The sequence below is a fragment of the Dendroctonus ponderosae genome, unplaced genomic scaffold (genome assembly GCF_020466585.1).
Source record: "Dendroctonus ponderosae isolate FM_Combo_2020 unplaced genomic scaffold, Dpon_F_20191213v2 Dpon_F_20191213_1, whole genome shotgun sequence".
NCBI lineage: Eukaryota > Metazoa > Arthropoda > Insecta > Coleoptera > Curculionidae > Dendroctonus > Dendroctonus ponderosae.
The window spans coordinates 24,313,437-24,339,558 of record NW_026017110.1 but is presented as its reverse complement, the minus strand read 5'-3'; the positions used below and the strand labels follow the sequence as shown (position 1 = coordinate 24,339,558).

General features: G+C 35.0%; 1 protein-coding gene across 4 annotated transcripts in view; it reads right to left on the bottom strand.

Moving 5' to 3' along the window:
- The window catches only part of LOC109535334 (protein kinase C-binding protein NELL1), a 62,781-nt gene that overhangs the window by 10,627 nt on the left and 26,032 nt on the right, over nt 1-26,122 (bottom strand). For 2 of the 4 annotated variants that reach the window (XM_048667543.1, XM_048667551.1), the window contains exons 2-13: nt 14,765-14,914; nt 11,561-11,721; nt 9,124-9,390; nt 7,438-7,593; nt 7,080-7,208; nt 6,932-7,025; nt 6,650-6,838; nt 5,850-5,969; nt 4,560-4,820; nt 2,118-2,354; nt 1,721-2,054; nt 1,386-1,638 (exon numbers count right to left, since the gene is read on the bottom strand). In XM_048667543.1, coding sequence (XP_048523500.1) covers nt 1,386-1,638; nt 1,721-2,054; nt 2,118-2,354; nt 4,560-4,820; nt 5,850-5,969; nt 6,650-6,838; nt 6,932-7,025; nt 7,080-7,208; nt 7,438-7,593; nt 9,124-9,390; nt 11,561-11,721; nt 14,765-14,914 — 2,351 coding nt within the window. Of the gene's footprint in view, nt 1-1,385; nt 1,639-1,720; nt 2,055-2,117; nt 2,355-4,559; nt 4,821-5,849; nt 5,970-6,649; nt 6,839-6,931; nt 7,026-7,079; nt 7,209-7,433; nt 7,594-9,123; nt 9,391-11,560; nt 11,722-14,764; nt 14,915-26,122 lie in introns of all 4 variants that reach the window. The other 2 variants (XM_048667549.1, XM_048667553.1) reach the window with 2 other exon arrangements.

Genomic DNA, 26,122 nt, shown 5'->3' with positions numbered 1-26,122 from the left:
ACAAATTCTTCAGTCTTCAGGTGGGGGGTGATGGGAGTTTTCCAAATAATTTATTGTAATCTTTCGTCTATTCTGTTCGTTTTTCGATAAAAATCATTTGAGTTTTGTCTCAAATGCGAAGCTTGAAGGGATTTCAAAACTTTTTACAAAGCGACGAAGGAGACGAGTGTTCTAATAAAATTTATTTTATAGTTTTTCGCAGAAAATATGTTAAGATTGTCTTTTTCATTGTACCGCAACAACCATTTGTGGTGCCGAACCCATTTTTCTTTCCATCATTGGATAGATAATTAGAAATCCCATTCACCAATGATTGGAATGATCAAACCCGATTAAGAAAATAAGAGCAGTTTTGACACAAAATGACAAATTTTCAGAATAGCAGTAATTTGATCAGAATTTGGCAATAATGGAAAACCGCTCAAACACAACGCCACCGTTTTCCTCATTCTCAAAAATTAGTTGTTACTGAGCCCGCTTTTCCACCATTGACTAGAGAATAAAAACCGCAATTCGCCAATGGAAACTTGATTGAACAAATAGTAGTAGTTTTTACAAAACAAGCAAAATATGTGGTCTCATGATCAGGTTGATAGAGGGGATCCATGTACTAGAGGTATATGAGATCTATCATGAAATGTTTGAAATATCATGATAGAAAAATTTAGAAATTTGCTCAAATATGACGCAGCCTTCTTCGTCCTCAATCTCAAGAACGACTTGCGTTACAGACGACCTCGTTTTTCTATCACTGGATTAAGAATCTAAAATTTTATCAGAACTCCTTTAAAGTTGGAGAATTTGCTACAACCCTAAAGTAAAAAAAAACAGCTTTCAAATCACGCAGTTTGTAAAAAAATTTTTCGAGAAAAGTTATCGAAAGCTACTACTCGAATAAAGCTATCAAAAGCTCTAAAACTGACAAATATATCTAATCGATATTTTTCAAACTTTATTACCCTTATCTGCCATTTTTTGGCGATGCGAAACACCCTGTATACACTTCAAAGTCTTGCTATTACTCAAGAGTGTAAAGTTGGGGAAAAATATCACGGTAAATTAATGAAAAATGAGGTAATGGAAATAGTAAAGTTAATGAAAAACATCAAGGCACACTAGTCTCGCCTCTATTTGAGTATGCAACCAAGCAAAAAATTAGTTTCACTGTATTTCTTTGCTAAAGTCAATCAAATTGTACATTTGTGAAACGGTCTAAAACAAAGCATTTTTCAAATCAGTCAATCGATTTAACTTTAGCAAAAGAACATGAGCGTTTCCTTCGAACTATTTAACATAAGGTTTCAGTATACTTAGTAGTTGTTAATCGACACAGACACGATCAGTAAGCTGAGCTCCTACGGAACTCCTACCAGTTAATCACTAACCTTGCATTTGCAAGTAACGCACGGATCTTCGGGGTCCAAAAATTCCGAACCCGACTGATACATGACGCTTTTCAATGTACAGTTGCTTCCGAAGTTTGATGAGTAGTTTCCCAGGGAGCATAAATCTCCGCAATGAGGACAACAGTCGCCTGGTGAATGAATGGGGTTGGAGCAGATCAGTGGTGGGCATTTTAACTCCCAGCAGTCGATTTCACCGAAGAGACATTCGCAGGTTTGACACTGGTAGGACCATCTGAAATTCGATCAAGATGTTAAATACGAAAAATTGAGGCGAACAGAGCTTTGGCTCTTCAACGGCTGTGGCAAATACGCACCTTTCGCCATGCATAAACAAAACATCATTCAATTCCTGATGTCTGCAAGCATGTCTGGAGTCGCATTGAGGACAGCATGCATCCGAGGAGGATTTGGTGCAGTCGCATTTCGGTTGCTCGCAACTGATTACGCCTTTTTTACACGTGCAACTCATACAAGGATTGAACTTCGATTGAACCGTAATTCCATGGGCGACTTCCCGGTCTTCATAGACGCAACTGTATCGACAATCGACCGATTCTCGTGGACATGAACACTCGAAGCCTCCGTCTTTGTTCACGCATTGAGCCGATGAATGGCAGGTGTGGTGAGATTCTTCGCATTCATCGATATCTGGAAGCGGGCAATTTTATATTTAAGTACCATGCCAGGTTTTCGGGAAATTTTCGTACGTACCCACGCATGAAGTTCCAAGGTTGTTGTCTGGTACTGGTCCTTCATAGCCATGTTTGCATTGGCAATAGTACCAACCCATCATGTTGATGCATGTGGAGGAATTGGTGCATCTATGCGCATTGGTAGCGCATTCATCCAAATCTCTTTCGCATGAGGTTCCAGTGTACCCTCCTGGGCATGAGCATTGGCCTGGCTTGAGGCACACACCTCCGTTTAGGCATCCTGGTGTACAAATCGCTAGAATGGGGAAAATCATTTCAACATTACTATTGAGTTTCTTCTGAGGTACTCAATTGATCACACAGAGTAATGATAATAAATGTTTATTGAACTTGACAATAACAAAAGACAAATAAAAAAAACCGTTTGAATATCGTGACGACCAAGTAAACGCAGTTACTTTCCCGGAGGTTGTCACTTTACTGACTACTACAACGTCGCAGCGGTCAGTGCATCCCTAAACATATGATGCTACCTGAGGACCCAAACACATGCAACACATTTTAGAAAGCTATACCTAACTTATGCTAAGACATTAAAAATAACATATTTTTATTCAACAATTACCAAATAGAATCTGCGAAGTATTAGTATAGTGAACATGTTTTTGAAGTGATAACTTCTTATGGCACGGTGTAATGGAATGCGTTACGGCGCTGTTATGTTTGGCCGTCCTCAGCCTGCGATCACTTGCTTAAGCATTAGGCGGGTAGTGTGTAGTCTGAGGGCGGATGTTCTTTGGACGTTTGCGTCCGAACAGCTTTTGTCACCAATTGTGGCCTTAGGCCAGTCGTCCTTAGCACTCGGTTCGGACAAAAACGCATCCAAAGAAGAACCGGCCTTAAGATTCCAGTTTACTGGTCCAAAGCTACTATAAATTACCATTCATTCTCAGTGGAGATTTTAATGTTGATTTTTCTTCTGATAGACCGTAAAATTTTAAAATTTGCAAAATGAATGCGCTTTCACATTTAAGAGTTACTAACCAGGATGAAGTGGAAATCAAATCATATTAAGAAAGTTTGTCATCAGGAACATCAGCTATTGTCAGAAGATGTAACGCGAAATTAAATATTTCTCATTTCCTGAGCTAGTTAGCGGTAGAAATTGTAAAAAATCGCCAGGATCTGAGTGTTTGGTGCTAGGCCTGTGTAACTCAGAGAATTTTTAGAAGTTGGCGCAACGCAAATGGCTTGGTGCGCCAACCCAACGCACCGGCGCAGTAACTCAGTTGCATTGCTGGGAAAATTTTGATGACTTTTTTCATTTTTATTTGATGATTTGATATTGACAATGATTTTTTTAAAGACAATTTATTAATAATATTTTTAAAATGTCTTCAAATTTCAGAACTTTCCAGTTTTAGCCAAGTTATTCATCGGTTTGCAGGGAACTTTAGAAAACCCATTTTATCTTCTAATTTGGCACAAAAACTAAATAAATTTATTCAGTTTTTTACCGAAAGTAATTAGGATTCTCTTGAAAATACGACCAGAGCAAAAGTTTACAAACATTTTTTGGGAAAATTCGCTGCTCTCATCGCTCTGAGGATTTCTAAAGTTCCTTTAAATTTTCAGGTCATTCCGGTTTTAACAAAGTTTCTATTAACCAAATACTGCCAATCTTCAGGTATCTTCTGTGCAAAAAAAATTTGCAAAATAAATGAGCTTTCACATTTAAGAGTTATTAACCAGGATGAAGTGGAAATCAAATCATATTAAGAAACTTGGTCATCAAGAACATCAGCTATTGTCAGAAAATGTGACGCGAAATTAAATATTTCTTGATGGCTGAAACGCAAGTGGCTTGATGGCTGAGAAAATGTTGATGACTTCTTTTACTTTTATTTGATGATTTGATATTGACAAATGTTTTTAAAATGTCTTCGAATTTCAGAACTTTCCAGTTTTAGCCAAGATACTCTTTCTTCTAAATGCTCAATTTTCTAAAGTTTCAGAAAAATGCTTATCAAGGTATTTTCCGCAAAAGAAAGAAAAATCAAATAATTTTCTATGAAAAACGAGCAGAATAAGCGAAGGTTTATAACAGATATTTGGAAATCGCGTTACCTCCATTCGTCTTAAAAAATGTGGTTTTTTAATATTGACCGATTTTTTTTTTATAATCATTTAGAAGTTTATAATCATTTATTTGGAAAACTCTTGGAAACTCGGGTTTTTTCACTGTTGGGTCAATATTTGTAAACAATGTGCAAATTCCAGTTTCGGGTCTCGTAAAGCTTTAACAAATGAATTATAACTCATCAACGGATGAGTTATAACTCGTTAACTCACAGAGTGGCAACAACTCAATAGCGCAACTCAACACAGTGTTACCCAGTCTTATTTGGTGCACTAATCCGACCTTTCAAGAGTTTTAGCACTCATTTTCTACACACACCTAAATTCACCAGCAAATCATAAATAGATCAATTCAACTTACGAGTGCATTGGTATCCATCTCCTTCATACCCGTCTCTGCATTGGCACTTGTAGCTGCCCTCAGTGTTGACACAGTCTGCATTCAAATGGCAATTGTGGGCGCCTGTTGAACATTCATCCAGCTCAGCACAGTTGAAGCGATCCACTCGCACGTACCCATCCAGACAGTGGCACTCGTACGAGCCGGGCGTATTTACGCAATGGGTGTTGGAGTGGCAATGATGGCCTTCTCGGCCTCCTTCTTGCTGGCATTCATCTATATCTATAGAAAATCGTCAGATGTTTTTTTCTATTTTCTGCTAGTTTTATCTACTGCTTCTTATTCATTCTAAAACTCCATTAGCAAAGTTTTTTTGAAATAAAAAAATGAATTTTGAGCATGAGTGTTTGAGAGTGTCAGATTTCATTTTTATATCTGAACGTATTTCTAATATTCCAAAAAAAACATTCAAATAAACTTTTCAGAGAAAACCGACGTGGAAGATAACTTGCGAGTAACGAAAAAATCCATCTGGTTTAAGTTTCTTTTGTATAATTTGTACATTTTTCTTAAACTCGGATTGAGCTATCCGTTGCCAAGTAAATGCATTATCAATGATATCTCTAGTAAAGTTTTCCCGAGTTCTAGACATTTCGTGCAAGTTCCCCTGAAACTGAATAATACATTAGACTGACTTTCGATTTTATGCCATAGACAGAAAACTCCTTAGATCGGCTGAGATATTGCAATGAAACTACGCAGAAATACGAAAGGTGAAATGCTCTCTTTATATCTGCAATGTTAGATAACAATGTGGCGAAGCTATTGATTTTTATTTATCTCCAATTATATCTCAGTTCCGCCCAGTTCGGGCAGTTTCTTAGCAAAAATGCGGCCAACTGTCCTTACAGGATGGATTAAACAAACAGTATGTAATCTACTCGATTAAGACCGGAAGAATATGTGGATTAACAGTTACAAAGGAGTGGCTGCGTTAGAGAAGATGCTGCTCGCCTCCTCAAATCTATAAAAAATGTTTTTAATCCGCAAAGCTGATGTGGATGGAGAATCTGTGATTTCCGCTTTCGATTTCCATTACTGCAAGAAAAATTATTTTCGTCGCTCTGCGTTTAAACATGAAGAGGTTGCTTATCATCATGAACTGAAAAAACTTGTCTTTTTCGTATATTCCTTTATTTTGATCTGAAAAATGATACTTAATGTAGTTTCAAATGATATAAGAAGCAGTATTTTCAGGTAAAAAATGGACAACCGAAAGCAATTAATTGAACACTGAAAAAAAGTCATTACCAGTACACACTCGTCCATCTCCCCTAAAGCCTTGGTCACATTGACAAGCGTAAGTAGTTTGCAAGTTGCGGCAGGTAGCGTTAGAGTGGCAGAACTGACCCTTGGCACAATAGTCGACTCCTGTTAGCAAGTTAGTGGGACAGAGACAGAAATGGGTTAGTTAAGCATGATGTTTGGTTAGAAATCAAATGATTGCTTAGTTTTCGGTTATTGGCGTTTCAAGTTGCAACATGCAAACGATTTTGGGATGAAATGAAATTTGTCGCAAGAAAAAAATTTCCTCGACTTAACACCACTTTGTTGGTTGGTTTGTTGATGATTGAAATTCGTATTCGTGTAAAAAAACAAAAATTAATTTTCCCAAACGGAAAATCATTTCAGGATGTAAATTTTAAAGGTTTATTATTAGGGCCCATAAATGTAGTATAAGCATAAACAGGCAGTTTTGCATAGCACGTTAAATGATTGATGGCGGAAAACCGAAAAAATATCTGGGGCAAACATGCTTTGTTCTATTCAGAGAGCAAAGAACGGGCCTGAAGATTAATGGAAACAGATTTGTTAAATACATTCATAGGAGGTTACAGTACAATGGTGATTAGATAGGGTTTTGTATTGGAAAGTAGCCGAAGCAAGCACATTTATGTGCATTGATGTTGAGAAAATTAATCATACATTACAAGTTTTCAGCGATTGCGGCTGTTGACTTGCATTTTGTAATATTCAACAAATTTTTTTGTTGGAATTATTATCGACAAGAAGTTAGTAAGTAATTGAATAAAATATTGCGAGTCGGTTACCTTTACAAATTGGACAGCAGCTGCCAGAAACACGAATCTGCTGATCGAGAGCACAATTTAGTTCCGGACAGTCTCTCGGATCGTACACTTTACAGTCCATCGAACCGTCCACACATTTGCAGTCCTTACACTTTTCCACTGTGACTACTTCGTCGTGGTCGTACATCACCCCATTAAAATAACACTGTTCTATAACAAAAATGTGTTCTAATTAAAATCATAAACTTTAAGAAAATGGTCATATTTGGAAGTTTTTTGTGTTCAAACGAGCTCTAAACTTACTTAGGCAAGTTTGGCAGCATACTCCATCCAAAAATACCGGGTGTTTGCAATCAGTGGGTGCACATTCGACCGGGTGGCACGAAATGTTGCCTCCCTGCAATATCAATTAGTAAAATATCCGACTAATGAGGCATTAAGTGAACCCTACCTTACATGAGCATACTTTGCACCCGGTTTGCCAAGTTGATCCATCGGCATGGATGGTGTCGTTCGATTTGCAGGATTTCTGACAGTCACAGTCTTCCACTCTGGTTAATCGCAATTCTGCGTGTGCTAACTAGAACATAAAACTGTGTAGAGCATCAAACATTTTCCGTTGATGTTCATCAATTCATTCATTCTATTGCTTTGAATGATCAATACTCATACATAATATTAACAGCCGTTTTAAGTAACCAACATTTATGACTATTTCACTGCCAACAACACAGTTGATTGGGTTGCTTGATACGGGAAATAAACGAATTTGGCTCTGCATTCAAAAATGAAAAAAGAAACCTACCTACCCTTTGCGATAGCTCCAGGAGTTTGCGTTCTAAATTCTGTACAGCAGTCTGAACAATCAGGAATTGTCCGCAGGTGGGACACGTCACGTCCAGTTGAGGACACACAGCCAAGACTCCATGGGAGCCCTCTATTAATCTCACGTCTTGTAAAAAACCCTAAAACATCCGATTACTTGATTCAACTATCCTCAAATATACCAGTTTTATTTTTTTAAAGATGCGTTTGTTGCCGCAACATCTTCTTAACTTTGGAAATTAATAATTTCTTTTAATAATCCCTGCAGGGCACTGGAAGCATCCGCCTTAGTTTTATCCACCACGATCCAACAATCGTTAAACCGGAACCGATTATATTGTCCACCCAGACAAACATTGGCCACAACTTGTTTCCAATCGAATGCATTCACTTTCTTCATGTCGTTTCATATAACAATAAACTACATTTTTAATGCTCTTGTTTGTACACTATTCCAAACATTTCCGTTACAAGCACACATTTCCGTCACAAGTGCATTTATGGTGCCGTTTATACGACTTTTATCCATTATTATTATTACGCTTATGAACGACATTAGTTATGCCAACAGTTACTAAAATATTCATAGTTTTCCACGCTGTTTACTAAATTTGCTGCTCTAATTTCTCATGTCTGACACGAAAAGTAAACATCATTAGCGGCTGCATAAAAAATATTCGTAGTTTAAAAATTTAACAGTGGTAGAGGGTTGAATTAGAATCTATTGCCTTTAAACAACACTTAATGGCTTTTGCTGCTCGCACCAAACAAAGTTCAATTATCTCGAGTCTCACAGGACATTAAATTTTTTAGATAATGAAGTTTTCAATTAAATTGAGGTACCGGAGTGGAAGTTTCAAAATTATTTAATGCGATTTTGTATGTTTCTCTTTACTGCACTTTTCAATAACCTTTAAAAATAGTTTCCAATAATGTCTGGCTTTGCACCTTATTATTGATTTGGTGCGTGTTTGCAAAATTATACTCTATTTATTGTACCCAAATGGCTACGTATTTCCCAAAAACAAATAGAAATGCAAATGTGTCTAAAATGTTCGTGATCGATGCGATTTCGTGACGACATGCACGTGGCTGTCTGTATAATCTTTAATCGGGATCGCTATGTGATAGTTTCCGCTCTAGACTGTTTTTTGTTTGACCATTTTTCGGTTATTAGCGAGAAAAAATCAAATTAAATACGGGGGATTTCGACATTGAAAACACTCTATCTGATCAATGCACGAATCAAACTTTTTTACAATACACATTTTTATTCTTTGCAAATGTGAAATTCTTTTTTTCTGAACCTCCTTTTCTTGGTTGCTTCTTGATTAATTTTTCTGTGATTTATCAGGTTTTTACAAGTTTGCGGGGTCAAGTTTAGAATAAAACGGACGTTTACAAGTAACTATTGTAAATTGAAACACTTTAACGCTTGCGGTTGAAATAACCACAAAAGAAAAAATCTAAGAGGGTCAAATCTGGCGACCTAGGTGGCCTGTAAACCGCACAATTAATCTATTTTTAAACAGTTGTTTTACGAAATGCAATAAAACTGGTGATGTGTAGTTTGGTGAAAAAATATTCCACTGGGTGTTCAATCGGAAAAGTCTGTTTCACTTCCACAAACTTCCATGAGACAAATTTTGTTTTCTCGTTCCATTACTTACCTTAAAGAAGTAATGATTATGCCTCTGACCAACCCAGATCTGGTGATGATCAGTGACGTTTCTATCAGGCTGTCCTGGCCTGAGAACCGTTTTGTAAAGTGGATGACAATCCACCAAAACTTCGACTTGAGAGCCGCTAACAGTGACCGCTAAATGGTGCCACATGTTATCAGCCAGACGATAATGGAAACTCTCCATGTATATTCGTCTGTCTTGGAGAGATGTGTAGTGTAGCCGGATTTCATTTCTGCGACCGCTTGACTGTACCTGGAAAAAATATTTTCAATTCTAAACCATTATACCAATAGATTTTCAAATCTGTAAAACCAAAAAGTTGCGTATTTTTTTAAATAACGCGATTAATTTACAAAAGCCTGAATTTTTAAAATGGTCAAAAAAGAAAAATGTGCAAGGTCGAGCTTCATTCGTCCACAGTAAAAGATGAGTAACACAGACAGTGTAGTGTATTTGCTTAAACAGCATAACGGATTATTTTCCGATATTTTTCTGGTTTCCTCTACGGAGATTTTTTTAATTTAAAAATTTTAACCTGCAATTAAAGGTTTCATCAACTTTTAATTCCTACTTTCAACGAAACTTCAGCCATTTATGAGAACAAACCGGCTTTCAAATGAAAATAAAGTTTAAATTTAATAGTAACGTGTGTCATACCTCTTCAAATTATGTTAATTTTTTACTAAGACTAAAACCTTCAATTTAAATATTTAAAATTCAATTTAAATTAAACGATGGGACGAAGTTGAACAATGAGGCTGTAACTTCGGAAATTGTGGTTTGTTGCCCCAAATGTTTATTCATTTGTACAATTTAACAGCGCTATAACATGGGTGTGGAACTAAACTAAAGCTCTGATTGCTTCAAGCGTTTTGGTTTCTGTTGGAAGCGTTATTGACACCCATTTGTTTTCTGTTGGTCAATGTTTCGTTAAAAATTAAACATAGCAGAAACATTTTCTACAGGGTGGCAAATGAAAAATTGCAAAATTTAGGCTAGTTCGGAATGCTCTTAGTCGGACATATATTTTGTTGCCTCTTAACACTAAAAGTTTGACGATAAACCAAATAACTCGAAAATGTGTTTTTAGGCATTTCTCTTCTGTTTATAGGGTGGTCTCAAAAAATCAACTTTTGGGTCTTGCTGCGGTAACTGTTCTGCTCTTGGTACGATTTTCAGGATCTGCACAGGAACTTTACAGACAATTTAAGACAAAAGCTGATTTTTCATACTCTGTAAATAAACTAAATGAGCAAAAAATTCAAAAACGTTTTTGAGGTACGACGTGTATCTTAATGCCTGTGCTACTTAAAGACAAAAAACGTTGTTTTATGCAAGTGATAAGCGTGTGAAATTTTTGTCATAATTTTTTCATTGTTTAATTTGCCTCCGTGTAGAAGCTTTATCTGAACTACTAATGTTTTTGCAAAAAAATGCAGCAACCGAATAAGAATTGAACTAAATAACGCATCAGACAGAAAAATCGCACTCAGCAATAAGAATTTATCCAGTTCCAAAATTATCTATTTAATTCCATCCTTAATTAGTATTTTTGTAAGTCAGATTTTAAAGAAATAATTTCGTTATGGGCCCGTATATTTTGGAAAATTGTAATACATGCCAAATGTCGAGTAATTTGAAGTCATAATGTATGTTTGTGAGATCCAAAAAATCACGTTCAATAATGGAAAAATATTCAAATTCTTCCAGGTACACGCAAAAATAAAACGAAATCGTCTATATATCGATTGGCCTTATTACACGCGGCAACTCCTATGCAGGGTTGAGTTCTATTTAATTTTACATTTTTTTAATATCTCGAGCTGTAAAAAAATGATGGTCTATAATTGCTCTTCGTCCAATTGATAAGTTCAATTTTTTTTTAATTACATTTAATTCATGATTGCGCCCTGAAATAGTAATAAACAGGTAAAATATTATAATCAACTAAGTTTTGTTTATTTTCACTTGAATTGAAAAGTTGTTAAGTTTCGTTGCGAAAGTTGAAAAAAAACTTTCAGCTGCAAAAAATTGCTTTATTTTGAACACATTTGAACGTAAATTAGAGTTTAAATTAAAAATGTAATTATTAGTGAGTGTAATGTTTGTAAATTACTATTACTACAACTATTTGTAAGTTTTTTGAGAGTTCAAAACAAACTTAACTTAAAAAAACAATAATGAAGCCTCAGTTTGAAGGTTCTCAACCGAAGTTCTGAATCGCAAAGCGGTTTATAAATTGAAAGCTAACTAAATTTTTTCTGGTTTAAAAAATGGTCTCGAGTGGAACGATTCAATACTGGCAATAAATTTTAATAAAAAAAAAATGTCAAAAAGTCAATTATTTGGGAAAATAAAAATTACCGCCACATTAACCGAAAAATAGTCAATAGTTCACACTTAAAAATCTAGGATTTCTTACCTCTAAAAATCTGATAGGACCATTCGAAACACTAAAAATTGTACCCGTATTTTCAATTTCCTGTCGAAGCCAGGCACCAATCGTAAATTCGGAGCCGCCACGCAAAAGGGCGGCAGCTTCCCGAAAAGCATCCGAAGGTAGCCTAAGATCGTGTCTGTTGCCTAAAAGAAAACTTATTTGTATAAAATCCTTTCAAAAAAACTAAGTCTGGATAAGTATATTGACGCTCATCTCTCATCTAACTTTGACCTGTTGAGCTAACGGATCAACAGTCGATTTAATATTTTCCTTCCATTAAATAAATCAGTCGCCTAAACACACTTTGAGCTATTATATCAATCCATGAAAGCAGAAGTCATAAGTAATAATTCGGCATTTCAACAAGCAATTTGTCTGTAGTTGCATTCCCTCGAGACGCCAGTCATTCGCTAAAAGCCTTAGGCAGCGTTTTACTGTCTGCAATAAACCAGTACTAAATTGTCGTTAAGGCCTTTTATGGGAAAAGGGCTTTATTAGCGTTTCGGCGTTCGATGATCCGGATAAAATCGAATCCAGGTAAACACGACGCCCATCCCTCCTAATGCAAATATTCGGGGGGAGTTTAAAGTTGCATATTTCACTTTCCACGAACCACTAATGGAAATTAGCTAAAGACTAATTTACGTTTGTAATTAATCAAAGCTTTTGTCTGTGTGTATGTGAGTGTTTGGAAAATGGTGGGTGCAACGTGATGGGAAATAATGAGGACTACAGAAATGTAGAGGCGTTTTAGTGCATATTTTAAGAAACACAGCTAATGCTATTAAAAAATCCATAACATTCATCGTTAAGGAGCTTATTTTACACTCCATTATGTAATGATACGGAGCTTTAAGCTGATCCTATAAGGGTCGAGATCAAAACAATTTGGAAGCTGAGTTATTGGAAGCGACGTTAATTTGACGCGGAATTGATTATTGCGACCTGTCCTCCGGCTCAATTTCTCAGTTTCAGTTTCAGTTTCTATCAGTCGAAGAAGATTAAACGCCCCATCAGTTTTGTCGACGTAGCAGCCTCTTATAAGCGCATTTTCTCTTCAGTCTCGAATTTCTGGATCCTTCTTGGTCTTTTTAGCATGTTCACAAAATGTTATGTACTAAACTAACAGAGCAATCGGCTACTGATATATGAAATTTGTTTCTATCGTGGTGATAATTAATTGTTAAAGTTCATACGAGCTAAAAAATAGCCAACTCATCGAAAGGTCATTTACTACACTTTGCTCTGAACTTTTCATTTCGCAAATGGCAGAAGAAATACAAGGTGACTCAGAGCTGTGGTTTGTGGTAGAACAAGCAATGCAAATATGTAGTTTTTTACAATTTACTTTAATTTATTTTTCATTCTATGCTTCCTCGGTTTAACACGTAGCCATAACGTGATGAAAACACTTCAATGCAACACATTTTCTTTTAAAATTTATATCGGTTACTTTGAACTTGTCGTTAATCACATAATAACTTTTTATGACTTAATCATACTTGGGCCTCTAATAGTCAGTTAAGATCAATATCCATTAATTGGCAGGTCAGTAACCAGATTACTTTCAGGCTGCACTGATTATCTTGAAAGTATCGGACCAGAAAAATGATGAAAAGCTGGCAATCATCAGGAAAATTGTTCGTTTTTTTGTAAAGAGCAAATAAAGCTTGACTTTGGTTGCTTGATCCCACAAACGATTCAAAAGCAAGTTACTATTAATCGGTTAAACTCCTTTAAAGATAATAATTACGAAAGTCCAATTAGTTAGCTCCCCAGTACCAAATCGACCCACTTTGATAACATTTCTACATAAACTCATGCCTTTTCGAAAAAAATTACCTGAAGCAAAAACCCACTGGACCGAGTATTCGAGTATATTTAGAAGAATGTGTGTTAAACACTTGAAAAATGGTCAATGAAACGAACATAACTCAAAGTCAGCAAAACGACAGACAATTTCGCGCTGCTGCATTACCGCATATCTTCCAAACATGAATAATTTATGATAAATGCTAGACTCCATCCCGATTTTCATGGGACTTCCTTGAAGTCTATTTTCTTCTAGGGGCAAGACGACAGAAGTAGTGCATTAAGGAGAGTGGAGACTTGAATCGGAAATGGGAACGAGTAATGTCTCAGTCATATACTTGGGGCAACTAGAAACTACTTATTCAAGAACAATGAGGAAGGATGGGGTGGATCCCTTAGACAGTTAGGGTAAGTCAGTAAAAGTCGATTTGTTCGCACTATTCATCACTCAGTTCATCGGCTTTAATTTATATAAAGAGCAGAAGTTAAATTTATTTAAATCAATTAAATTATATAAAAAAAAACGCAGAAATTAATTGTTACTTGAATAGATGTGTCTGAAACCTTTGCAAAACTTTCTGTTTCTCAAGATGTTAATGCGTCGAGATATTCTTCTTTTTCTTGTTCATCTTTTGATCTCTTCCAGTCTGTTCTATACTTCTCTATCTCTGGCTGTTCAAATTCGCTTTCTTTCAGCCACAGCAACTATATCATCTATCCGTCTCTTCAGAGGTCTTGTGCCTCTAACTATGCTTATTTTTGCTTCTCGAGGTCTCCAAAATGTCACCCTGGTACACATCGAGACATTGCAAGACCTAAATGGGTACCTTCTGCGTGCGTTTGTAACCTTTTATCTATCAACTGCGTTTATGGTTTTAGCCAACTTTCCGAAAGACGAAATAGGTAAATACCAATTGAAGAAAAAATATACATATGCATATTAGCATTTTTCTTACATTTCCTTGCTTTAGTCTTCTTTCGTCTGGTTCGCTTCCTAATACATCATTTATTAAATTTTCATACATTTCTACATGAGCGCATACATCAGTTTTTGATAGTTCTTCTTAGAGCGTCCAATTCATTCAGAACTCCTCAAACATGACGCCACCTTTTAGCTCATAATTCAAGAAGCATTTGATCCAAAGAGCTCATTTAACACCACTTGATCGAGCATCAAAATACCCATTTGCTCTGTAAAGCGTTACTTTTTGCACAAAAAGCGAAATTAGTCAACTACATTTTCTCCCGCTGTTTCAACAAAATTAGGCCATCGCTTCCAACACGTGTTCCTCTTTTTGCTCATCTCTGAAGAACCATTTGAGCTAGAGGCCTCGAGTTTACATCATCGCTACTTTTACTAGGTAAGTTGCTTACCTTCCAAAAGGTAGGCCGGCTTGCCTTTGAGGTAACCGGGAGCCAAAGAGATTCCCGTCCATGATACGTTAGACAATCCCATAGCGCCTAATAAATCCATTGACTGAAGCGGGGGTCCTGGAGAGCCGGCCACTGACCCTAGGCCGTTAACTAAAAGAAAAAACAAAATTAGAAATAAAATATTATTGAAAAAAGCACAATGGTAAAGTTTTTAAACAAAAAAACTTAACAAGTTCAGTTTCAAACCCTAGGGAAACCATTGAAACTTAATCTTTCATATTGTTTTCCTCAGACTTAACTTATGTATAAAGGAAGCAATGCCAAGATTCTCAGTTACAAGAGTTCCTCTCAACCCATAAATCGGTACCGGAAACAATGAATTAATCAATTAATCTTCACAGTTTAAGCACAAAGACTTCAAAATCCACCCTGAATTGATCCCCTAATTGAATTTTAGAGTTGAAACGTCTCGTCTTAAACATTTCCCCCTTGAGGGTTTCCACCCCAATAACGTTTAAGTATTTTAACGTCGTCACCAGAGGCGGAACAATTTTCATTAGCTTCATTGAAGGACTTAAACGCCCAAGGTTGATTGGTTTTATCGGTGCATTTTGTAGGTACTTAGAAAATGTTAAACTTTTGAAGAATCGGCTTCAGTCAGATCTGAAGCTGTCGATTGCTTTTGCGAGCGAAACGTCTGGACACAACACTCCTCAAACGCTTTGAAATTGAAGCCGGTAAATAGATTAACAATCACCAACCCTTAATATTGGATATCAATTTTTTTAATAGTGTAAGAAAATTTGCCTTTGTGACTGAAAGAATTACTGTAGCGACCTTAACCAATCAGCTTATAGCTTTTACACACAATTAAATAAGAAGTTTTTTTGCCTAATTACCCAACCATTAAGCGACATGTTATTTTGTAAATAACACAAATTACTTATTAATATTAAATTGGAGAATGTCGTTTTTTTCGGGGTTTTGTGTTTCAAGTAGCAAAAAATTATTTAATAATTAAATAGGCGGGAGTATATGGCTCCGAAAATAAACGTGAATGCTTATACTACAGGAAAAAATAATAATTAAAAACACATATTCTCCAGTCTGTTAGAGACGATCAGAAGAAATGTATATTTATGTAACAATAAAGCATATTTCTAATTCAATGAACGAAGGAAAACTAAACACAAAAGCTATAATGAAAATGCATTTTTTAATGTTGCAAACATAAAAGAAATCGGTGAAAACTCAAAAAATGTATCATAAATATTTTGCTGAAACATCGAGTTTCAAATATTAAACTTTGCTTCTTAACTCGCTTTACTTTACTTTAGTGTCTTTTACTAGTTTTTCCTATTACTTTCAGATCCAAAAACGAAATCCTAATTTAAGTTAATTTTTACTGAAACAAATTTTTCAAAAGCATAATTGTTTTGTTAATTGTGAAAATTTGTTTACTTTATTTGAAAAAAATGTTTTTTTCCACGTTCTCTACAAATCTTATTGACGGCTCTGGCATTATTTTAAATAATAATTTCACTCACATGGCCCCAATTATACATATATTAAACATCGTACGAATCATTTAATATTAATGGCAAATTTCCCCAGTAAAATATTCATATTACATATTCAACTCGATCGTTAACATTATAACAAAAAGATCGATCGTTATCTGCACGTTATTCTATACGGAACATGTAGGCAACTTTTTCATTCACCCCATGGTGGTTTGATGAATTCCAAAAATGACAAATCTAATGTGTATCTTTTTTGTTTTACTTTTGTTTTCAGCTTGTTTCAACCGAATATTGTAGTAATTCTTCGAATATAAAACATATTCAATTAAAATGTTGAACACAGCACTTAAAACATTTAGTCTTGAATAGTTTTCGCACAAAAAATTTATTTGAAGCGTCCATCCGTTTTGTGCAAAGTAACTTAAAACTAGCTGGTTTGCCCTTGATCAGATTTTGTATTATTCTAGTAGATTTTATATCTTCAATTGCCGTTCTGACTTTTTAACTTTGAAAAGCGGTTTGAGCATGGATGCAATGCAGTTCTTTTAATGGTACGCCTATGTAACGAATCTTCAAAACTGCGGGTATCGATTAAACAAGCAAAAATTGAACAAACCATTCTATTAAAGGATTTAGACGACTTCAGATTTTTGTGCCTATTTATGTGATTTCTGAAGAAACAAAGTCTTCGAGATTACGATCCAGTGCAAATGTCCGCAAAACCAGCAAATGAACAGGCATTTTTTCTTGAACAGTAAATGGGTTAATGTAATCAAAACTGAGGAAAGAACGTTTGATTTATAGATTTAGGTTTTTGTCTGCGATTCTAATGTTGCTTTTGAGCTGTTTCTAATTGTTCAGTGATTTTATGACCAATTATTCCTACATTCCATAAACAGACGTTTTTGCCCGATGTTCCCCATAAAACCAGGAAAATATATTCTTCTCTGCCGACAAGTAGGCCATCGTATAATATAAAAATGTAAAGCCGGGGCTTTAGAGCTTTGAGCCGATATTGATTTCCGCATCTTAAGGCGGTCGGATCGCACATCTTGCCATTGATTCTATCCTTTTGTAGCTTAGGCACAATTTAATACCCAATGTTCTCGCTTTGCCATTGTCACCTCAAGGTGCTTTTCATACTTGAAAGTGTTGCATTTTCATAAACCTGAGAATTTATTCATGCCTATTTTCTTGGGGCCATTTCAAATATATGGATGTGAAAGAAAACAGAGGAAAACTGCTTGGGGGATCGTTATGACTCTCTGGAAATGGATGAAATTGTGTATTGTTACAAAGTGATAAATAATAATGTTATGATTCAACTTTAGAAGGTTTTTCAGCGCCAACTTGCACTAATAGCTTTTACTGATTGCAATCATCCTTGTTGCTATTTTTTATCAAAGACATTTTACAAGTGGCTTGCGTGCTTAATCCAGTAAATATCGGGCTGTTGCGGCACATATTTTCCATTGCAGGAACACTGTGGTTAAATCCAGTAGCCAGACTTAGCAAAGAGAAAAATTACGGCTTTTCCATTCCAGACAGGAAGCTACTCATTTGTTGTTTTTTTCAATCAGTCAATTTTATCTCAAATGTTGTTGTTTATGATTTTGGATACTTTTCAAAATACAAGACTGTTGGACTAACTATCTGCTTTCTTCTGAATGTGTAGAAATTTGTTCTTCCCTCATTTTACGTTATCTACTTTTTCAAGTGTTACTGCTGATTTTAACTCAATTCAATGTAATTTCGTTGATAACAATGATCAGTGCGAACATCGCGTGCAACCAATAAAGCCTCTGAACAAGCCCAAAGACAAGTCAGACTCCATTTCAATCGGCGAGTTAATAAAATTGGTGTGGCGTGCTGCTGCAAAACCTTAAGCCTGTCAGTCTAAATTAAAGCACTTTTTTGGCTTATTTTGCACGGATTTACCAGCAGATCAAAGCGACAGGCCACATAAATCTATTGGGAGATAAGCCGCATTATGGGGGCGATCAAAGGCGATTTCTTAGTTAATTTCGTGTCAAATATAAAGCCTCGACTGCGAATTTAGACTATTTAAAAATAGAGATATTAAAAATAAAATCATGATTATTACGCCGTCGTCTCCTGACGGTCTGATCTGATTTTTCAAGTCCGCCCAGTTGCCAATTTTAATTCGACTCAAGTACTTAATTCACCAAATGTTCCAAACTGGAAAGGTTGCGAAAGTTGCCTTGATTTCATCACTAGTTGTGAGCTTAATATAAATAAAGTTTTGAATCCATTTTAGTTTTCAAATTTTGCCTCGTCGTGTTCCAGACTCTCTAGAGAAAAACTCGAATATAAAATCCCTGAAGGCTGTAAAAAGTTTTATTTAAATGTGTTTGCTTCAATAAATTAGATTATTTTCAAAGCGCTTGGGCTACAATCGGAAAAATTCAGAAGTTCTAGACACGCTCTGAAAGATGTACGCTGTTAACATTTTTTTGGGTGTTTATTAGTTAATATATATTTTAAAACTTCATGTTCTTAATTTTGTGATTTTTATTACCTTTTTTTATAGGTAACTATTAGATGAACTTTGGAGAATTTCAACTTGAAAAACTAGCAAATAGTCAAGTTAGTTAGAAGAGAAATTTAAACTTTCGAGCCATCAAAGATTACGGATATAAGTGCACAGATCTTAAAATACGCGTACGTTTAGGACATTTTTTTTTAGTTTTTGACTTTATTTCCCGTATCTCTTTTATTTTCTCATTCCAAAAACTTTCTTTTAGATTAACGTTCAGTCGCTTTGTTGCCTTCACATTGTAATTCTTTTGAGTTTATTAAATAAATTATTGGAATCATTAAATAAAACTTCAAGTGATCTTAGACTACCAAACAATTTTAGAGCTTGACTCAATATTTTGAATTTAAATTAATTTTCGTAAATGCACAACGGATTTAAGCGAACACTATTCACCTATCATAGGGTGGGTCATTGTCTTATGTTTTGGTCCAAGGATTCAATTTTGAATTTTTGTGTTAAACTTGTAAATCACTCTGTATATTAAAATATAAACCCGCATTTTTGCATTCAGCTCGGCTCAAAATTGGCTGGACAATCAATTCACTGACTGAGGTCCTATTGGAAAACCACTTAAAAGTACAATTGAATACAATCCATATTAAGCCCTATCTGAAATTGTTGATAAAAACTGACTCCACATTTTATTATTAAATGTTCCATAAACTTCTGGCAACCGTGTCGGCTTCGAAAATTTAATTATGTCATGATTAATAGAGATTTTGGCAACATTTTATTAAACTGTTTAGATTAGTGTAAATCGGTAATCCATGTAGTAACCGAAAAAACATATTTTTTGATTGTTTATTTGAATGTCTGTCAGCTCGCCTGTTGGTTAAACTCTCTTGATACAGCACACACATAGATAAATTAAATGGTTCCTAGAATGCACCATAAAGTAAATGTGTGCAGATTATATTTAGCTCTTGTCTAGGGTTTGTGGAAAGCGGGGAATACATTTTAACTTTGTAACAAAGTGGAGTTGACTGGGACTTTGAAAATTTGATAACAGCAAATCTTTATCCAGATAATTGGAAACATTAGGATTAAGTAGATGAAACCCAATAACATTTCGGGGCAGAATTGAGTGAAATGGGTCACAAAAAGGGACGCAAGTGCATTGATTGTTGGGAATTAATCGGTTCATAGGGAATGCTGACCCCATACTGTCTGGACAACTATTACGTGATGAATGGGCTTTGTAACTATGCCGAAATCCAGCCGCCAAGCTGTCTAAACTTTCTACTAGCTATATATAACATAAATCGATGAATGTTTGCTTTCTAAGAATGTGCTTATTAAGCGCGGCCATATTTCTGGAAATGAACATTCCACGTTTATAAAGTTTTGATTCTTTATGGCGCAATCCGGTAAACGATTTGTTTAGTGGCGAAATTCGTTGTATTTAGTTTGAGCAATCGAGTGAAAATTGGAAGCAAATCAATTTGGATTCACATTATTAATCCTTCGCTTGCCTATAATAAACCCGCTGTAGCAGCGGCTCGTTATGGATAAATTGAAGTCATTTTGAAATGTATATGTTTTGTTTGTTAAAAATAGGTGGAAAATTATTAAGTTTTGCATATGAATTTACGATGAAATGGGTTATTAAGACCTAGAAATAATGTTGGTGTTCGTGCCTTTGGCTTGATGAAAAATAATGGAACTGTATTTTTATGCATAAATACGATGGCATTTTCAAGTTTATAGAGCTTGCATTAGAATATGGTCAGAAGCCGTACTATAAATGGCTTTAGGTTCCACCCTTCAAGAACTTAACGATACGAATTAATTAATTAATAATTATTGATTAAGTATCGCGTTTTTAAATGGGAAATATAGAATCATTGTGACCCTTAAAGCAAGTGCGGTAGTTTATCCTACCTGGGTTTGTGTGCAGTGAACTTTTGGAGAATTCATAGGTAGAAAATGGAGGATAGGGCGCCGCTTGCAGAAAGCTGGTAAGAATTAACTCTAATCTATAAATCTTTTAGCTTTCAAATCAGTTTGCCTTTGTACAGATTTCCTGCTCTACTAAACACATTTTCTTCTTTCTTTCCAGGTGGCACTACGCAGCTTTCGGTAAACTTTGCATTACTTTGCACCTGGTTGCCATGTAGATGTAGAACTTTTAGCCCATTGATTCATTCACAAGAAGTTTTCAAACTTTGAGAATTGTTTTGTATTTTTACAACAGGTTCATCTGAAGCTTGTCTCAAAAGAACCGTTTCCGATATGCAAATATGGTTTCCAGTTTTATGTTTTTTATTGAAAAAGTCAAGAGTTTTAGTTTTGTCTGATTTTTTACTGAACCACTGCGCCAACTCCTGAAAGCTCACTAAGCTACCCATGCCTAGGAAACATTTCCATTAAAACATTTTATAAGTGCCTAAAATTAAGTGAAATAATTTAGAAAAATTTAAGAAAAAATCTGTAATTTATCGGATAAAGATAATCCTAATTCAAATAGCAAGTGTATTCAATAACCAATACTAAGCAGCTAGTGAAATTTAAAGGCGTAGTCTACATTTCTATCCATTCTCTGACAATTGTGCAGTTTAAAAACGCAATAAAGACATGATAATTACGAACTTTTGATAAATATTCAAGTCAAGTTATTGAAAACAAGATCAGATATTTTAGTCACGTTTCCATTGGGTCATTCAGTGCTCAATTTTTTAATTTTACTGTTGATTTACTAATTATACACATACAATTTCTAAAAGGTATAGAGAATAGCTTGCTCCATACTGGAATATAGACAGCGAATTAATTAATTAAAATAAAATTGGTAAAAATAGTCTGTAAGACAGAGACACAAACATTGTTGGAATCCCTAGTTTAGAAATTCCTGAAAATTTATTAAAAATCCATATCGCACTTAAGTTTTAAGCAGTTAAAAAGAAAACTGTCCTCTTTTCAATGGAACAAAAAACCAATTCCGAGCAAATCTCATTTCAACGAATTAATTTTTTTAAATAACCTGCACAATGGGCTATTGATAGAGATTAGAGATGCCGCTTTTGAAAATTTATCGAAAAAGCCTGATTGCAGTTAAAATTGTGGCAAGTTTGGGGAATAGTTCGCTGATTACAAAAAGCAAATTGCTCGGAAAACATATCTAAGATAAATTCATTAAATAAAAATTTTCAAGATTTTTTAATAACCTGCACAATGCGTTACACGTGAAAGATGAAGTTGGCTGGTAACTTTAGAAGATTCCTTTAAAGTAAGGAAAACGCCTTATTGCAATGAATCTCGTAGAAAGTGCAGCTAATAGCAGATTCCATGCAATGATCCAAAGAGCAAGTGGCTGGGCAAATCATTCTAAAAGAAATTAATTTAAAAACATAAAAAGTGGGTTTTCAGAATCAGCATTTTTTGGTAACCAAATTTACCAAAAATTGCTAGGAAAACTCAAATCGTAGTTGAAATTGTAGGTGTTATATGGAAGACTTCACTCTAGACTATGATGAAGAAAGCAATTCTTTAGCGAAACTCATTTAAGACTAATTTATTTATGAAAAATTGCCGGCAATATTAATATGGGAAATTGAAAAATTAAAAACATGCTAAAAAGCCAGATTGCAATGGAACTTCAAAGGGTAACACCGAAATATTTGCTCTATCAAATGATGATGAAAGCAAATTTGTGTCGATTCTTGCTTAAGCAAAACGCATTTTTCAAAAATTACCCGCAGGACTGGTGATCAGTGAAAACAATTTATTTATTCTTGTCTCAAATCATTGATAATCTTCATTACAAAAATGCCAAATTTATTGAGCGTATTTTAAATTTAAAAAAACAACATATCTATTCCACAACTATTTCTTGAATCAAAATAGAAGAAGGATATTTTCCAATTAAGTCTTTGATTTTGAAACCTTTGAGTTTCGCTCATATGAATCCGGCGCCTTCTTCGTCATTCTTTACCTTATTCATTTACAATTTCAATATTTTACATAGTAAGTTTTTCGCAAAATTATTTACTTACACAAACTACAAATTTTGCCAGTTAAAAAAAATCCAGTCCATTTCATTACACACTTTGGCCAAACTGATCTAATCCAAATAGGAGCAATAAAACTGTGCAGTTTTCCATTAATTTGTAGCAAGTTATCCTGCAAAATCATGATACCGCCCAATCAATAATTTCCATTAAGGAAAAGAACTTTTCCAAATCATTACTTAGTTGGATCGAAACGCGCTGAATTACATGTTCAATATATGAGAGCCCCATTTGACTACTGCAAGTGTTTTATCACTTGATTTAAAATGACAGTTTGCCAGTTGTTTCGTAATAATGCGGGATTGTGACAGCATACTCAATGCGAACTGGTTTATTAACAACTGAAGCTGAAATGTTTACGTTTTGAGTTGGCCCAGTGCCAGATCGATGTTGTGACCAAGCCGGCGTTCAGGTGGAATGGAAAAATCGTTACCGAAACTGAAACTATAAAACGTTACAAAATATGGAATAAGCAAACTGGCTCGTAAGGAGATTTGGTGCCAAATTAATCTGCATTGTTGGCCGGGTTGCGCTGGTAAAATGGGAATGTTCCAATTTGTTTCACATTGCCCATTTCAGCATTGAATTTAAGGTATTGACCTAAAAAACTGTTAACTTTTAAAGCAACAGTCCTTTTTCGCTTTATTCAGTTGATCAAATAAAGAAACAGCAATGTTAAAACTAAATCTCAAAATCATAGCATGTTTGCAGAGAAATTTGAGCTATTTTAACAAAAGTTCGCTGGTTTTATCCGACTCGTTCTTATTTTCGAACCAAATTCTTCCTTTAACGTTTCTGTTTTCATTTCCTTCGGGATAGTCCCTAAAACCTGATTTAAAAACAAATCTTCAGGAGCATATGAAAATCATAAGTTTAAGCTAAATTCGAGTGTGTTTACAGCTAAGCCGCAAGAATCCATCTAATAGCCATTAAAATGGAAATTTGTGGAAATAGTGAGGTACAAGCATCTGTTTTGGATCCAGAAGCGGAATACACAATTTATTTCGTAACTTGATGCAATTTTAAGCACATTTTAATTTTCTAAACTATCTAAATCTGAATAATTGTTTCAAAGTTTACGCATAGTGTGTAGTCCAGTTTCTGTAACGGGACACGGGACATTCTTATAAAAATCCTGAACATATTTTTCATTCACAAAAATGCTGTTTCGACACATTCAATCATGAACTAAGTTATCTGGATTAGGAACGTCTAAACATAGTGGCGTGGGATGCTACAAGCTTATTTCATTATGTCATTTAATGAATACACAATTTTTCTTCTCTTGTCTTCTCACAAAACGATTTATGACTTCCTCCACTTCAATCGGTACCATTTTGTGAACGTGGAGAAGTGCCAGTCCAGTTTATCGCTCTTCCGCCATTGTAATTTAAAAAATCCGCAAAAAGTTGATCCGAGAACAAAAATAAAGCTACTGATTCAACCGCAAGCTGAATGGCGATTTTCTCTGCAGATCACTTTTGTACGATACAAAAAATTGACTTTATGACTCGGTTTCATAAAAATTTAGCAAAATCGCGATTTTTATAAAAATCGAACGGCAGTCCGAGAGCATTTATTTTGCATGAAAAACTATTCCGCCCCATGATTGTATTTCTTCATATTTGGCTGGGAAACCTGTTTTGTCCACGGCCACCATCCGAACTAGTTTGAACCAGAAACTTGCGTTTGAAAACATATAGTTTTGTTGGACTAAATATTCAATTTATACGGGAAGCGAACAAAATACGTCGCCAGTCCTTTGTGCATAGACGGCATATACAGAATAAAGACTAAAGTTTTCAATTCGGAGTAGATCTTAATTGCTTGTTCAAGTGTACAGAGGTTTTGAGGATTATTAATGGGTAGAACATGGCTGATGGGGCGTCAGCTTGCAGAACGCTGGTAAATATGATTTGAATGAAATATATGAATAAATGAGCTTGAACTGCGTTTAATTTTTCGAGAAGTAACTGAAGTTGTTGGCATTTTTTATTTCCTCTATTCATTTCAAATAATTAAACTTTTGACTAAGTTTCTGTAATACTAAAGAATGTATTTCTCTCTTTCTAGGTGGCACGATGCAGCTTTCGGTGAGTTTGGCATTATTTTGCCCCTAGTTGCCACGTAGATGTAGAGTTTATAGTCCCATATTATTGACTTTTGTCATATTGCTGCATGCCATATTTATTCGACAAGGAACGCCGAGGAACATTCTGGATTTTGGATGGAATTTTGAAATTTTTCGAATTTTCTTTCTGGACAGGAAATTTGGGTCATCTGCAGGTTTCTCTTCTTTAAATTACACCCTAAATTGAACTGGTCTAGAATTTTCAATTCAATTTTTCAAATTAAGTGATTTTCGCTTAATTTTAAAAATTTACTTGCCAAGTTTGCTAAAGTGGACTGTTATTATCTAAACCTTTAAATTTAAATCACTCTAAATGTAAAATGAAAGTCGTTCTGCTGTGAAATACACGTTATGTTGTCATCTAAGTTAAGTATTTACATTGAAAGTAATCACTCGATGGTGTCTTCCTTGATAATTATCATTATCACGTTTTGGCCGTTCTGGATTTCGATAAAGTGGCGTTTTTTGCAGAAATTCCTTCTACTGCGACTTTCCGATACTCAAAAGTCCACCATTCTCCCTTTCCCATTAGGCAGCATATGCAGACACCAGATAGAAGATCTCATCTCTAACATGAATCAATTGCGTTTTGTACTGCTTTCTACTGCTAATAAGAACAAAACTCGTCTTATTAGACACTTCATGTAGATATTGGGGTTATTTATGTTTAGTTTGGGTTATTGTTGGTTATCCGTTGATGATACTTTTTAAATAGTTTAACTAAGCTATCTCAACCAAAACAAGGGAAAATCGTAAACTTTCGAACCTCTCGAAGTGGTTGAAAAATACATTTCCGGAGAAAATCCATTAAGAAAGTGTTAGTGGAGGGATTTATAGTTAGTAGAGAGAGGTAGGGAATTTATAACAAAACTTAGTTTTTGTTATCGAAATCCAGAGGGCTCAAACAAGATAATTAGGTGCTTACTTCTTCTTATATGAATTACGCCCTAAATTAAACAGTTCTTGCTTTCCATGGGGGATAGCAAGTTTTCAAAATTGATGTTGAGTTGTGTGTAAAATTTGAATTATTTTCACTCAGCGTTTCAACATTAATCAGTGAGGTTTTCCGCAGTAATTTGGGTTTAATTTAAACTTTACAAATTCAATCTGCTTAAAAAGTCTTCAAAATCAAAATAT